Genomic DNA, 16,642 nt, shown 5'->3' with positions numbered 1-16,642 from the left:
CCAGTCTGATTCCAGGGTAAAAGAGAAAGTCCAGATGGTAGCTGCTGTTGTGGTTGCCTGTTTTCTTTTGTGTTTGTTTTTAAGAACAGAATCCCTTGGCACACCATCCCCAATAAAATTGGGAGGTATAGGTTTTTGCCTTGTTTTGTTTGGGACCTGAGTCTCCTTTCATAAGTGTTTAAAGTGGAGCTGCTGTGGTTTCTGCCCCGCCTTACCCCCACCCCAGAGCTCTTTTCTTCCCCGAGATGAGCCTGAACCGCTTCGCAGTGGTCCCCACCTCCCAGCCTGGGCTGGGAGACGACGGCCCGGAGCCTCTGGGCCCAGGACTGGACCCCAGCCCTTCTCCAGCGCTGCATTTCTTCGGGATTTCTACTTTACACAGTGTGTGAACTACTCTGGCAGTTTCCCACGTAGGATGAGCAGTGAACCGAACGGAGACTTCTGTCACCCTGGCTAGAGGCCAGCTCAGTGCTCACGCAGCCGCGAGGCTGCCCCCCATCTCAGCTCCTCTGCCATGCCGGCCTCCCTGTTTGCACAGGGACTCCGAACCCACAGGTCATCCTTCCCACCTTCGGATCTTCGCACTTCCGGTCTCTCAGCCCAGAGTGGCCCCACTCTGATTTCTGCCCTTCATTTGGATTTTTCTAGATCACACATCACCTCCTCAGGGAGGCCTTCCTTAACTCATGTGCCTGAATTCCACATTTGTTTGTTCAAAGCCCTTGTCCCTAGAATTATGCTGTGTATTTGCTATTGTCCGTCTCCCCACTGGACTGTAACCTCACGGAGGCCAGGGCCTTTCCATCCTGTTCATCAGTCTCTCCAGCACTAGAATCAGCACCTCCTATGCCTCCATGGGGCTCAGCAGATGTTTGATGAGCGAATGATTAAATGAACTGAACACAGGAAAGAGTTCATCCACAGTCCTACCATCCAGACACCACTATTAGTATTTTCGTACTTTTTCATTTCAAAGGTAATTAACCTTTAGGGGGCACTAGAAATCCTATAAGATCTAGGGAACGATCCTCAAAATGCGTATATACACAAATTCCCTAAATTTGACATATACTTTTACCAGATTTCCTAATCCTGCCAGCCCTGGTTAAATTCTTGTTTCGTTTTTTTCCTGAGAAGTCCTGGCAAAACGCTGTATCATGTTATTATCTTGGCTAATTTGATTGCTGAAAAATAGCTCTTAATTTGCATTTCTATGATTCCTTGTGGAGCTGACAATTTTCCCATGTTGATTACTAATGGGATGTTCTCTTTCATACATCGCTCAAGCCCTTTGACTATCTCTTGGAGTGTCTGTTGTGTGAGCTCTTTAAATAATAAAGATGTTTACTAAAATGGCACATTATAAAAAGAAAACAGATTAGAAACCAGCGGCCCACACTGCCGCTGTTTCTCCAGTGCTTGGGGAGCAGCTGTCGACCCGTTTTCTGTTTAGGGCTGGGTTGCCACTCTTTGCACCTGGAGGAGTTTGAAAATCACTCGGGAAAGCTAACCAGTAAAAAGCTACAGTAAACTCTCTCCTGAAACGAAAATAAATGCGTGAATCAGAGTTTCCATTTCCTGCTGGGAAGAAAGTCTACCTATTGTCTGAAGATAATAAAGCAGGTTTGGTTTTGCTGCTATTGCCAGGCCATGGAATTAAATTCAAAGACACAAAGATAACTTTGTGGAGCAGCACAGTGAAGCGCCAATTTTCTCTTTTTCCCAACTTAGGTCATTATTTGCCTAAACTCATTAGCTTCATAGATGTTCTTCCTGCCACAGGCCCCTTTTGATAAATCTTGAGAGATCCCAGAAATCACGTGGACTCTGAGGAGCACATCCTGGTGCTGCTTTAGGTGGGAGAAATGTGATTTCTTTACAGCAAAAGGATCCAATAGAAATCAACACGCCAGACAGATGTGATTTCTTTTCTAGCTTGTTCTGCATATATTTTAATGATGAAAACTGATGTCTAAATCCTTTAAATGCCAATAAAATACATATTGGAGGTAGCGCATTTGCTAGGAACATGTAAGAAGCAGTGTTTCGGATGTTTCCATCCGCACACAGAGCCGAGCTGTCCGGTACTCGCGTGCTGGTGTGCCTACTAGGTTCCTGTTCGGATGGGCAGACAGCTTCGCAAGTAGGAAAAGCATTTCCTGATGTGAACAACTCAGGTTTTCCTGTGAAGTAAATGCAGCTTGGGTCACATGTCTGAAACCAGAAGAGCCGGGGGCGTCTGGGAAACTGAAGGTCCATCTGTCAGGTTTTGGGTCACCTGGAAGTGGTTTTAAGGCTTGAAACGGTGAAACCGGCAAAGTGTGGCTGAACCACATATATCCCAGGCCCTGGGCCTTATCAGCAGAACCGGCTGAGAAATTTCCTTACAGCTCTTCTCACCCAGAATTGGAATAAAGGGCTCACTGTGAAGTTGGGGTAGTGCAACTTCTTGGTTTAATACTTTACAGATTTTTGGAACCAAATGCACCCTGAAGTGAAAAGCTGCTTTTTTTTGCTGACCTTGTTGGACGGCTAATACTGTTTCTGGGAAATAAGAGAAACAAGCGGCTCATTGTTGGCAGGAGCTGAGAGAGACACAGAAGGGCGAAGACGCGTCTGCAGCCCTTTTTCCCTCCATTGTGTCGTGACTGAGTCAAGGCTGGACCGCGCCTGGGTTTTTGTTTCTACCTCCTAGACATGTGTTTTCCATCAGACGGGCCTGCGTGACACCTGACATTGGCCAGTGCACATGAGTTAAGCCATGGATGGCCCATAAACAGAGGAAGAGAGACCTGCAGCTGCACCAGACACTCTTGACGCGGGGTAATTTTGAAGCTCGGTGTGGCTGGGTCTGCACATATGTCAGAAACGATTTACACCTGTATGTTTTGGCTTCTTCCAGTTGCATATCATTACTGCCCGAAAGCCACTGTAGCCAGAAGGTCTGGTATTGCCTGAGGACCAGCTCTTCTTGTTTAAACCTCCCTGAATTAGGAAATGTAACTTTTCAAAGTTATCTGATTTTGTCCTTTTCTTTAGGGACCGAAGAACAAAGCCTTATGCCATTTTCTGTAAAACCAAATCACTCAAACAGGGTGTCATCATAACATGTGATTTATGTGGATTTCATCGTTTAATAGTAGTAAATAAGTTAATTAAATTAGTCTGCATTAAGCTTTGTCATGCAATAGGGGATGCAAAACACTTCTTATCCTTGTCACCAAACTTAGTAACTATATTTTGATGGCCGAGGGTGGGCAGGACAGGGCAGCGACTGGTGATCAGTGCAGCTGGCACAGCCACGGCGTTCTAGCATATTCCCTGGGCTTCCTAGACTTGTCACAGTCCATGCCCGTGATTTGTGCTGAGTCCTATAACCTTCCAAGTTTCTCCATCTCTAAAATGAGAGAATTGGCCTAAATCATTGGTTTTAAATTGTGTCCCAAGGTCCCATGCCAGGATTTCAGGGGGATGTGAGCTGAAGCTAGGCTCAGTTAGTATCCAGTCTCAAAAAGCTGTGTCTGTTCAACAAATTTTAAAAACTTGTTTAATATTTTGACACAAGAGTTGAAAAACACCTGTGGGGAAAGCACGGCGAATGCGAGGCCAAGGGAATTTAGAGCAGACAGCCAAGGGGCCGCGTAGAAGTGCCCACTCGCCCGCTGGCACCACGCCTAGGTCTGCTTCAAGTGAACTGCTTCATGAGGGTCGCCTCTGCTTCATGCCGTCAGTCGGGCTCTGGAGAAAGATCTTACTGCTGAAGCAAAGTCCAGAAATCTAGCATTTGTTAAATAGCCACTTGGAAAATTATGGGAGTAGGGGCCAGCCCCGTGGCCAAATGGTTAAGTTTGTGCGCTCTGCTTGGGCGGAGGGTTTTGCCAGTTTGGATCCCGGTTGCAGACATGGCACCGCTCATCAGGCTACGCTGAGGCAGCGTCCCACACAGCACAACCAGAAGGACCTGCAGCTAGAATATACAGCTATGTACTGGGGGGCTTTGGGGAGAAGGAAAATAAAAGAAGATAGGCAACAGATGTTAGCTCAGGGCCACTCTTTAAAGAAAATTACAGGAGTGATAGTGAAAATGTGGCCTCAAGAGAAAGCCTTGTGTCTGTGTGTCTGGGGGCGGGACACAGTTCTGATTTTTCCTTTTTGTTATGTTTCTTTTAAATTAAAAAATGTCTGTGGCGATAATCTCCTCATAAATGATGCTGACATTTTATTACTGATTTCTGATCCACAAACCCTGAAGCTGAGTTTACGGGATGTATAGTGCCCAGCCTGTGCATCTGCAAGTCAGATGTGAAACGCACTGGATTATTTTTGTTCTGTTCATGAGGAAGAGCCGTATCGTTGGGCCGGTTCTGGGGGGTAATGGGGCTTGGCTCCTTCCCGGATCTTATTTATAAGGAGCACAAGTCCAGCCCTCGGGAAGAGGGGAGTGAGTTCAAATCATGGGAGAGGGACAGTTCAGTGTTTCTGCAGAGCGCTGCTCCTGAGCGTGGACGGCTCAGCCAGGAATCCAGCAGGGACGACTTGCTGATTTTCAGACTTAAACCAATGCATGTTTACGAGTGCTGCAGTGTCAGAAACAGGGCTTGACTTCCTCAAAAAGCTGCAGAGCGATGGAGGAGAAATATCCCCTCTCTCTTATCAAGTACTGTGGGTGCAAAAGGACCCCCAGGTGGTTGTAATTGTGGAGGACACGCCAAGAGCTGATCAGGCAGCTCGGCTGTGGTTTGAATATACGTGATTGTTTCATGCTGGCTCTGCTTCTCTTTGTGAGGGCACACACGAGGGTGATGTAGGAACGGGTCCTGCCTGAGTTAGCCCCAGGGGCCTGGGACGGGCACAGGCCTCAGGGGACCAACCACCCCGTTTGCCTGGGGCTGTCCCGGATCTAGCCCTGGAGTCCAGGGTCCCAGGAACCCCTCAGGCCCCGGGAGACGAAGACGAGTGGTCGCCCTCTGTGAAGGACCTCAGCCTCTCAGTCTCAGACTTTGTAGAGTGGACAGACAGTAAGGTGGTCGCTCGGCTTTCACTTCTGACCGTCGCCAATTCAGGGGCTCTTGTGCACCCATCTCATGGGGTGTTTAGGTTTCTGGAAGGTGTTTCTGATGCAATTTGTATAAACTTATTAGCCCAAACATCAAACTGAGTTAGACACCTGTTCCATCCTGGAGAATGACATTTCCCGGATCCCAAGTCAAGTGTGTGTCTTTGAATGCACACAGGTTTTCAAAACAGTAAGTCAGCCTCTTCTAAGCTCTTCCCACTCTCCCAGGATGATGTTAGGACACTTGGGAACATTTAATGTTGTTTTATGATAGAAGCAGGTAAACAAGACTAAACCAAAAGATAGGTTATTCTGAATACATAGAATGAAAGTTAATTTGGCAAGGTTCTGTTCACCATCTGTCAAAACTGATACACAAGTTAAGCTATCTTTGAAATTTATTTTCCTGTTCAGTCAGCATTTGCTTATGGAGAATTTCAGCAGCTATTCGGGCAATGTCTATCATGAGCCTTGCTTTCCCTGTTTTGTTTTGGTGCGTTTTTCTGTTACTTTGTATCTTGAACAGCAGTGAGTAATTCTAGGCACATGAAACCACTTTGTTCAACATCAGTGAGTGGTTATGTTCCCTTCTCTGGCTCTGCGTCCTACATGCTGCTTCGTTAAAAAGAGTTTACTTAGCACATAGTAGGAGCTTAAAAAATATTCATTTTCAGTTCACTTCATAATTCAGGACTGCCAAGGCATCTGCTAAGTTACAGTAAACCAGTATTTCCCAGTATTCCGACTCAGGAGAACACTCCTCTTCCGAATTTGGGAAGTGCTGCATTGTATATTTCCCTCTTGGAAAGTCTCTGTTAGTATATTAAAGGCTCTGAGAGATACTGCAATAGAATAAATTCTTGTAACTCTGTTTAGCCCAAAATTTCCCAATCTTATTTGACCATGGAACACTTCTGGAAGCAGCTATTATTATTATTATTTTTTTAAGTTTTAGCTTAATATCTATTTACTCCCATGGAATACATTTTAGACCATGCTTTCTTTGAATATTTACCCATTTTTTATATACCCTATAAAAACTAATTAATAGTGAATGTTGAAGAGACAGTGCCCGGCACAGTTCCTGGTGTTTGTTGAAGACGTGGTTACACACACATACACACACACACACAGTTTTTTTAGAACAGTTTTAGATTTTAAGAAAAATTGAATAGAGTTCCCATATACCCCCTCACCCAATTTCCTGTAATGTTAATATCTTACATTAGTATTCTACATTTGTTATAATTAATGAACCAATATTGATACACCATTGTTGACTAAAATCCGTACTTTCTTCAGATTTCCTTAGTTTTGACCTAATGTCTTTTTCTGTTCCCGGATCTCCTACGGAATACCGTGTTACCTTTCCTGCCATGTCTCGTCAGCTCTTCTTGGCTGTGCCAGTTTCTTACACTTTCCTGTTTTTGAGGACCTTGATAGTTTTGAGGAGTGCTGCTTAGGAATTTTGTAGGATTCCCCTGTAATGGAATTTGATGTTTTTCTCCACTTAGACTGGGATGGTGGGTTTTTGGGAGGAAGATCATAGAGGCAAAGTGCCGTTTTCATCACATCTTATCGCCATGACTTAGCCCTGCTGATGTTGACCTTGATCACCTGGCTGATAGCAAGACCCCTCCTGTAAAGTTACCATCCCTCACCGATTCGCTGCTGTCCTCGAGGGAGGACGTCATTGCACAGTCCTCGCTTCAGGAGAGGGAGTTTTTGCCCCCCTTCCTTGAGGGCAGTGAATCTATATTAAATTATTTGGAATTCTGTACGGGAGATTTGTCTCTTCTCCCCCCGCTTATTTATTCATTCAATCATTTGTTTATATGACTGAAAACTCATGGCTGTTATATTTTTACTAAACTGATGAACCTTAGTCAACAACATGCGTGACTTTCCCCCTTACTGATAGAACAGAAGTACCGCTGGGGATGGGTGCGGGAGCAGGGAAAGCCCTGGAGGGCCTGGGGAGGCCTCACTCACTCACTCACGTGGAATTGTGCCTCTGACGTGTTAAAAAAAACCCACGTCTTTTTAAAAGTTCAGCTCAAGGTGCCTGATGTAGAGATACCTCAGCTGAGAAGTTTGTTGTCAAAGGAGGGAGGAGGCTGAGAACGAGACAAGAAACTCGTAACCAGCTACAGGTGTCCTGCTTTGCCCTCCCCAGATTCACGTGTGAATTGGAGAGAAGGATTTGAAGGGAATAAAGTACTTTCTGTGTCTTTCTAGGGCTGAGGTGTGGCTTCCAGCCATTGGCGCACTGGTTGTCCTTTCCATAATCCACTCAGAGCCAGCCCCATGCAGGCCCGTGATGGCTTTGTAGTTGAGCCTGACCCTACGGTTTTGTTTTCTTCACTTGGCAGTGTGTGTGTGTGTGTGAGTGTGTGTGTAAGTAACCAAAGTCTATTTTAAAAATGAGGGAAGCAAGCCCAGGACACAGAAAAGCAAGCCACTGAACCTCTCCAAGGCCAAAAAGACGTTTGTCAGACATTCCAGGCGGCGCGCTGGGCAGCCTCTGGTTCCCTGGCCCCTCGTGTCTGCAGCTCCTGGCTTGGGGAGGCTGCCGAAGCCTTTCCCTTTGAGCTGTCGCTCTCTGTTCCCTGGTGCTGGGAAAGGCCTACGTTCAGGAGGGGAGACCTTACCTCTTGCATGTTTGCTTCTTCAATAGCAAATGTGTACAGGCTTAGAACCTTCCTGGCCCTGAGCCTGCTCTGGGGGCTTTGCAGAAGGAGCAGCCAAGTGCGTTTGCTGGAAAGTGCCAGAGGTGCCTTAGTGTACACTGTCCTGGGCAGCAGTAACCGGAGGGTCGTGTCCATTGTGGATGGGCACCGTGCCCTGTCCCATTCCCATGTTGACCCTTTCCTTCTCCAAGGACGCAGTCATTGCACCAAAGGGTGTTCTGACCTCACGTGCTGGGGGCTTGTCTTTTTTGGTGTTTTCTAACTCTCTTAGAAGGGGGAAGAAAAAGATGTCTCTGCTTTAGTTTTGATGCATTCCTGCTTCAGCGGAGAAATCTTCTGTTTGGGTTATCCCTTTCTGTGGGGCTGAGCGAAAGTCTAGAACTCACGAGGTCTTTAGCCGTCCGAGGCATTTAGTGGCAGTCTGCCCTGGACTGGTTTGGCCTCAGATACCGAATTTGGGATACTCTGCTTTGGTTTTTTTTTTTTTAACTGAACTATTGTTCTCTCTCTGACATGTTCTGGAATAGTATCCCAAGGAGTATTTTGTTCATCACAAATTTAGATGTTTTGCCTTCCCTTGCTTTCCTGAGGACTTCCTCTGTCTTTATGTCTGTCTGGGGCCTCCTCTGCCCCCATTGTCTCTGAGCGGCTAACAGAAGCCATGGTTTTAAAGAACCTCAGCCATCAGTGAAGTTCATGAGCTCCAGTCTCAGAGAAGGTTCAGGAACAGTTGGAAATGAAAGGACTAGACGGAGCAGAGTAGGTGAACCGTGGGCACCTGGGTTGAACCAGGACACCTGGCTTCTAGGCCCCCAAGCATTGATGACCACATGCACTGTCTCTCTGGGTCTTGCTTTCCTCATCTCCACAGGAGGATGCACCAGCTGGGCCGTCAGCTTGGACCATCTCAATTATGTTGTTTTTCATATAATTTTGGGGTTACCTCCTTTCACTCTACCAAGAAAATAGTGAGTTTGATGCATACATGACCATGTTTTATTTTATGTTTTCTTACTTTAATATTTTTATGTTTTACGTAAGCAATAAATGCATGTAGGAAAACTTTAAACAGTGCAGAAGAGGGGAGGGAACATCTCCCACGCCTGAACCTGGTTTCCTCTCCAGAGGCACCCACTGTTTACCAGTTCCTCAGGCATCTTTCTAGAGAGATTTGCTGTGTGTGTATCATGCCCCACCCCCACTTCTGACTACAAATAGTAACATGTTCATGCATATAATTCTGTCCCTTCGATTTTTTTCCCTCTGAACAGTGTTTCTTAGAGATTGTTGCATGTAGGTACCTACAGAGCTCCCTCATTCTTTGCAGTAGTCACATGGAATTCCTCTGAGTGATGGATCATAATCTCCCCCCGGGTGGGCATCGTTTTTAGTCTTTGGCTGTTCCAGACGATCCTACAGTATGTGTTCCCACACAGGCTTCTCTGCTGGGGTGTTGTGCTTTACTTTGAAAACAAAGACATTGTCTGAGCTCCACTTTTTTCCAGTTTCTACAGTTAATAACTGGAGATGTTTAGTCTGAATGGTCCCATGTAGCTTAAGTGGAAGGAAGCAGCTGCCCCACCACGCCTCCCTGTGGGTGTCTCTGTCAGGGCTGGGGCTTTGAAGACCAGCAGGGCGTGGTTGGGACAAGCTTGCCAAGTCTTAGACTGCCCCAGATAAGGGTGCAGACAGTAAGGAAGTCCGCCGAGCAGCGTCTGGGTGCTGTGTGGGCTTGAGAAACAGAGTCCTCCGTGGGTAAATCCAGTGCAGGGCCGGTACACTAACCGGGCGGTCCTCCCGAGTCACCGAAGGCCATCCTGCTCCAGTTCTGTCATGTCAATAAGTTGCCAGACCGGAGTCAGTTTTTAAATTTTTCAAAGTATCTGATTTAGAAAAACATAAAGTTAATAGCTTCTTAATTGCTTCCCCCCCCGCCAAATTTAACCTTTTCAAGCTTCTTTTTCCTGCTGTGGGGATTTCTGATATTAGAAAAATTCCATTTCCTCATTTCTCTTATAGACACAATTGGGCATCTTTTTTGTCTATAGTGGTTACGTCAGAAAAATAGGAGCCGACTTTTTCAGGAGGTTCAGAAGTGGCTGTGCCTGGAAACACTCACTATTCTTCCATCTCAGCTTCCTTCTCCTGGCCTGGAAGAGGTCTTATGAAGTTAGCCTTTCTGGATATCTGGACTTTGTCTACTTGAATCTGTATTTAAAGAGCTTTTTCCCTGTCACACCGTGTGCACGACCCCTGACCTCCCACCCAGACCTTCAAATTGAGATTGTAATTGTGCTCGAACAAGCCACAGAAATGAAACGCTCATTTCGGTTGTTTCGGCATCAGCACAACTGTGCTTTTTCCCCTGTTCTCAAACTTAGAACGTCAGAAACGCTGAGCTGGTTTCCTCCATTCTTCTCATCGTTCACTGAGCTTCCCTGTGTTTCAGGATGGGGCCGGTTCCTTTTGGGGGTCTTAATTCAGGAAGCGGGGCCTGAATTGTTCAGGCGGAATTCTCCCAGAGTTCTTCCTTCCCCTTCAGCATCTCGGTACAGAGCCGAGTCGTCAGTCTATGCAGACCCTTCTTGAACCTTCCTGTTCGAAACCTTTGGGCCCAGGTCCCTGATCTGATGACTGCTGGTTAAGTGGGTCCTTCCTTGTGGTCAGAAGCAAACTATGTTTCTAGGGCTGCTCTCAGGCCCAGCCACCTTCCTGTCCTTCAGTCGAAGGCATGGCAGGGTGGCCAGGGGCAGGTGTGCCGGGAGTCAGGAGGCCCCAACTCTGGACCTGGTCCCGCCTGCCGATAACCAGAGCATGCCCTGCCCCCCTCAGGGTTCCAGTCTCTCTTCCATAAAAGAAAGGCATGGACTAGATAATCTCCAAGGATCCTACAGAGCCTAACATTGTAGCCACAGAGCACAATCCATCTCATTCCTTCACACATCCTCATAGTTTCCATGAGGGCAGGAGCCAGTTACCCAACCACAAACCCAGTGCCTCGCACAGGGGGAACGCCAATAAAGATTTCAGAGAGTTATAAATAAATTAAAAAAAATGTTTTTACCCCACCTCTACTCCCATCCGGAGGAAGTTCCTGCCATGGAATTAGTTGTTTCTTGAGGAAACCAATTCTTCTATAGAAAATCTTTAGTATTGGTAGTGTCTTTCCAGTGTGTGTGTGTGTGGGGCCCACATATACATTTAATAGGTATTAGGCTACTTTAAATTCATTTAAGAAAATTTAGTTATCAACATGTTGCCACGTGATGTCCATAGCAAACTGAAGATCTAAAATATTTAACTTTTAGACCAAGTAAAATGACAATAATTTTATCTTTTATCAGTAATGATACCAAATATAGCTAAAATTGAGAGTTTTTTCTCAGAAATGAAGTGAGTATATAAAATTATAAGTTGTTGCCTTTGGTCCTGACCTAGGAACAAATAGATTGAAAAGCAGGGTTTTCATTATTACAAGATATTGCCCAGGCAGAAGTTAAGCAAATTTGACTGGGAAACCGTTTTGAGAAAAATTAGCACTTTTAAAAATGCACTTTTTTAGAATTCATTAAAGGATTTTTCAGTTTTTTCTAAAATGAAGTACTATATGCTAAAATTTAAAATGTTGGTGAATGCAGATAAAAGGAAAATCCTTAACAAGTTTAAAACACTTCTGGTGCCTTTAATCACAAACACAGCACTTTTATGTAATTTCTTCCTCACTCATTTTTCCCTTTGCAGAAACTAGCACATTTTTTCTCAGTCAGTTCTTTGTTCCTGAGCCGAGCTCATGATCTTTGGGGCGCCCTTTTTGATGAAGTGTTGATGGGGTCCTGCTCATGCGGAGGTCCCGGATCCAGGGCTTTGTTTCACGTGTTGCTTGTCCATTCACGCATCCACCCTAGAAATCACGTACCCGCTCCATGTCTGTGGCCACACGCCCTCCCCAGCTCTGCCGTGAACACACAGGTTGTCTGAGAACGTGCACACACCCCAGATGTCCTGGTGAATTATCTCATACGTTGTGGTAACCTTTGTGGAATTTACTTTTGGCCACTGTGTTCTTTGAGAGGCTTAAAATGTACTCTAGACACAGGGAAGGTGTGAAATAAGATTTTTAACAGGGCACAAAAGCCGAGAGTAGATGAGTCAGGAGTGGGGCTGGTATCTAGCTCTGTGAATTGAATTAAGGTAATAATTACTTCAACAGTAATGATTAACAGGCAAGTGCTGTGGAAGGAATCTTGGGCATCCATACTCCACGGCACAGGCATTCTGATGGTCTCTCTGATAAGGTGATGTGGGCCCTGCTCATGCATCTCCTCTCTGCTCTTCCCTCCTGCAGTGATGACTCACCCGCACCAGCAGCAGGTGGCACCCAGTGCCCTGAGCCAGCAGAACCACCCGCCTCAGAACCCGCCAGCGGGGCTCCTGAGCATGCCCAATGCACTGACCACGCAGCAGCAGCAGCAGCAGAAACTTCGGCTTCAGAGGATCCAGATGGAGAGAGAGAGGATTAGAATGCGCCAGGAGGAGCTCATGAGGCAGGTATGGCCTTCCATGGGGCCTGGCTGGCGGAGGCTCCATGGCCTTTGGTACTGAGGCTGGTGGGTAGGTAGCTGCTAGCCATCAGGGTAAACCTTTTTCTAGAACCATTCAAGGCCCAGAGTTCTGCTCCAAACCTCCTGAGTAGAATCCAGAATCTTCTCCCAGCGTCTGTGTGCACTGTCTTCAGAGCCAAGCTGATGAGAACAAAGACTAGCTATGTCAGCACGGCTCCCTTAGGCTTCCACCGGTGGTCTTTAGAAGGAGAGGAAGAATATGTTCCAGTTATCTATTTTTGTGTAAGAAGTTATCCCAAAACTTCCTGGCTGAAAACAGGAGCCGTTTTATTATATCACGCAACTTTGTGGGTCAGGAGCTTGGGCAGGTCAGCTGGGCTGTTCTTCGGCACTACATGGTATGACTGAGGTCACTTAGTGGCATTCAGCTGTTGGGTGGGCTGGTCTGGAGGGTCCAGGATGGCTTTACCCAAGTGTGTGGCACCTTGGTGAGGATAGCTGGGTTTAGCTGAGACGAAAACCCGGAGCATCTGCATATGGCATTTTTGGCATGGCAATCGCAGAGTAGTGGCACATATGACATAGCAGCTTAGGTCTCTCTGAGAGAATGTTCCAAGAGACAGGAAATGGCTGCTAGTGTCTTAGGGTCTGGTTCTGGAAACTGTCACCAAGTCACTTCTGCCATATTCTCTTGGTAGGAAGTCACAGAGCCCCCCCAGATTAAAGCAGATAGCAGAGGGGATGGTCCGTGGAAGGAATTACAGAGAATCTTCAACGATCTTTGATCTACCATGGGGCATGAAAAAGAGGGAAAATTCAGGGAGAAAGAGAAAGGAAGATGGTTTGCATATGGACTCTGATAGAGTGGTCTGCAAAACTGCCTAGGCATTGATCAGGCGCCTTTGCGCCATACTCCATTCATTCATTCATTCGTTCGTTTGTTCGTTCAGTTGACAGAATGTTGCTGTGTGTCCGCTGGGTCAGGCTCGGTGCGTGCACTTCAGAAAATGAGTAAAGGTGAATCCTGGAAGGAAGCCACAGTTTCTCCCTGCTTCAGTGGCTTGGTCTGTGCAAGAGCAGAACTCTTTCTTCTGTGTTGCTAAACCAACGTCGCCCATGTTTTAGGCCTCATAAATTTTGCTGGCTACATTTTGGGGAGGAAAGCTTTGGTTTATTGTTCTAATTCTTCCGACTTTATGACTCACATGAAGCATGATACATGGGTAGCTTCCTTTCACTAGTTTAAGGAAATAAGTAGTTTTAACTGTTTTGGAGAACTTCCTTGCAGGTGGCTAGGGATGTTCCGGTAAACACTTTTTTCTTTTACTTAGATCTGATACTTTCAAAAATATACGTTGACTTCTGTAAATGAATAATGTATTTCCCATCAAATAAATTCTAGGGTAGAAAGTATCTATCCTGTGTGAGGTTTAAAAAACATGATGAATTGCAGTAGTTTCTTAGACGTTGCCTTTGAAGATGAGGGAAGCGAATGTAAATTGTGCTTTCTTGTTGAGTTGAACTGCCCTCTAAATGTGAGGCCTGTAACCTTATCGTATAACTACACTTGTGCTTTTTACCCTGAAGATTTGCATCTGAACTTTCATGGTTATTTCAGGGTAACAGTTGTTTATACTGTTTTTAGATATTCGGTATCATGTTTCTTAGCAGAAAATAATTGTGTTATTGTTTTCTGTCTTTGGTTAGTAATTCCATTTGGAATAACTTTTCTATTTTATAATGTAGGGTAAATTAAACAGCATTATGGTAGCATTATAAGTTTTCTCTTAGTTTTTTATTTAATGAACTTTAATGAGTTTGGGGGGTTTTTTTTGCACAAAGCTGTGACCATTCTGCAAAGAATGACTTGTTTCTTAGTTTCTGTCTCTTTCTGTGTTTCTCTTTGTCTTGCTCCACCTCCTTCTTTCCCACGGAAAGTATTTCTGCAAAGGGGTGGGGGTAAGAGCCCCAAATTGTTTCCTTTATCCCAACAGTAGGTGCCTTTGAACCAGAGTGTAGTATAGATGGTTCATATTAGAGAAATGCCAACCAAGTTCCTTCGGGGCTGATCCCCAGAAGCCTGGACCTGGGAGCATTTTGCTGCCTCACAGTGTGTGATTGCACCGTGTAGGACAACAGGGAGAAATGCTGTCCGGATTTGCTCACAGAGGGTCACATTTCAGCTCTGACACTGTGTGCACACGGGTGCGTCTGTAGTTAGGAGGAAGAGAAGGGATAGCATGGATGGTTCTGATGTTTTTTTATGTGGAATACAGGAAAAAGGTCTAAAGAGACTTTTTAATCATGGAGGATTGTTTTCCCTAGCCAGAAGCGGCCTGCTCCTCAGTGTCAGAGATTATTTAAGGCCATTTGATAAATGGTGTTGGAACGTTCCTTGATGGTTTTCTGGGGTGTCTGCCAAGAGGTCTGATTGTCAGCTGTGGATTATGTGTACACCTTGGTGGGTTTTCACGTCTTGCATCTGGTGATTTTCTGTCTCACTATGTGCGTGTAAGCCAGGGCAGGAGCAGGGCAATGGGCTGGCAGTAAAAGTGACATTTGGCTCAACTGTTCAGCTGCCTTCCGGCCTCTGGTACAGACGCATGATGGATGGAGAAAGTGATGGGCCTGCTGAGTCTGGAGATTATCTGTTGACTTCCGTTTGTTCGTTTGGTCCCACCCCCACGTCCTGCAGAGTCCACGATGCCCGCCTGTCCCCTGCTTTCTGGGCAGTGTGTGGTTCCCCTGGCTCTCCTCTCACCTGCACGAGGGTCCTGGTCGTGCAGCCTGTCTCCTCAGGGTCCTTGCCTTGCAGCAGGCCTCGATCATCCTGCACTTCTATCGAGGGAGAATTTCTTTTTCTTTTTTTTGAGGAAGATTAGCCCTGAGCTAACATCTGCTGCCAATCCTCCTCTTTTTCCTGTGGAAGACTGGCCCTGAGCTAACATCCGTGCCCATCTTCCTCTACTTTATATGTGGGATGCCTACCACAGCATGGTGTGCCAAGCAGTGCCATGTCTGCACCTGGGATCCGAACCGGTGAACCCCGGGCCGCCGAGAAGTGGAACGTGCAAACTCAACCGCTGTGCCACTGGGCCGGCCCGAGGGAGAATTTCTGGGAGGGGCCCCATCCTATGCTCTCTCTGTCGTAGGAAGGAGTCAGTAGATGAATTTATTCCCTGATTCTTGGGAACTCATCACTGCTCTGTATATTTTTTTTATCATTCATAGATATATGATAGCTCCTTATAAATTACATACTACAGAAATATTCAGTTTCATTTCTTCTTCCTTCTTCCATGCCCTTATTTCTCAGGCATGCAGTCTGATGCTGTTGCTGGGGAGAAAACAGTTCCTCAGTCCTTGTTGCACAGTCTGACCTCCCCTCCACCCCCTCCATGCCAAGGGCTCAAGTGTCAACTCATTGTCACTGAAATCATGCCAGGATATGAACACTTGGATTTGAGGATTGATTACAGATCTAAAGTGAACCTTCATTTCAGGATGGAAAATTATTTTTTTCATTTCTTCTGTCCTTTATCTCCTCATTCCTTTATTCAGCCAACATTTATATAGTGGAAAGTGATAAAAAGATAAATGAGACGTGGCTGCCCTCAGAGAACGTAAATTTTAGCAGAGGAGACAAAATGATGAAATCTAATCCAAATTGGTAGCCAGAAGGGTAAATTCAAACTGTTCCCTACGTCCTGGGGCCCAGTGTTGCCATCTTCAACTTTCGTTATCGAGGTGGGGACCAGACACACCCCAGCTCAGAGATCTATGCAAGTGAGCATAGGGTGCTTCTTTATTTCTTTTCAGTGGCCCTTCAGGCCGACGAGTTGAACGGCTACAGAATTAGAATCAAAAAGGCCAGTGAGGCTTGGTATCTCCTCTGATTAGGAATCTTCTGAAGTAGGAGGTTCGCTGACACTGGTCCCTACCGTTTAGCATTGGCTGCTGTAGCGGCAGAGTTGACCTGCTTGTATCTGATCGTGGATGAGTTATCTCGGGATGCGGCAGGTGCTCCAAGCGGAGGGCATCGCTGTGAGCACGAGGGGCTCGCGGCCGGCTCTACAGTGCACAGCCTTCTTAGGAAAGCGGATCTTTCTCTGCTCTCAACAGGCACATGTCCCAGACCTTGTGAGAAGGAATGTTTGTGAAAGACATTCTCTGCTGTTCGTGAGAGCGAGTTTTATTTTTGCTAAATTTCCCAAAAGTCTGTGGAGCAGCTTCAGGTTCAAAAGAGAAATGATGACCCTCGAAAAGAGAGCAGCCTCAGTTGAAGGTGTGCTTCCTGGTATCTTCATAGTTTTAAAAAAGAAATTAGAATTCAG

The 16,642-nt window shown here is 46.0% G+C and overlaps 1 protein-coding gene across 1 annotated transcript in view; it reads left to right on the top strand.

The window, feature by feature from the left end:
• The window catches only part of WWTR1 (WW domain containing transcription regulator 1), a 119,687-nt gene that overhangs the window by 84,885 nt on the left and 18,160 nt on the right, over window positions 1-16,642 (top strand). The window contains exon 3 of the mRNA XM_044755246.2: window positions 12,092-12,294. Within this exon, the coding sequence (XP_044611181.1) occupies window positions 12,092-12,294 (203 nt within the window). The remainder of the gene's footprint in view (window positions 1-12,091; window positions 12,295-16,642) is intronic.

The sequence above is a fragment of the Equus asinus genome, chromosome 21, assembly GCF_041296235.1.
Source record: "Equus asinus isolate D_3611 breed Donkey chromosome 21, EquAss-T2T_v2, whole genome shotgun sequence".
Taxonomy (NCBI): Eukaryota; Metazoa; Chordata; class Mammalia; order Perissodactyla; family Equidae; genus Equus; species Equus asinus.
The sequence above is the reverse complement of the archived record's forward strand: the minus strand, read 5'-3'. Positions and strand labels throughout refer to the sequence as shown.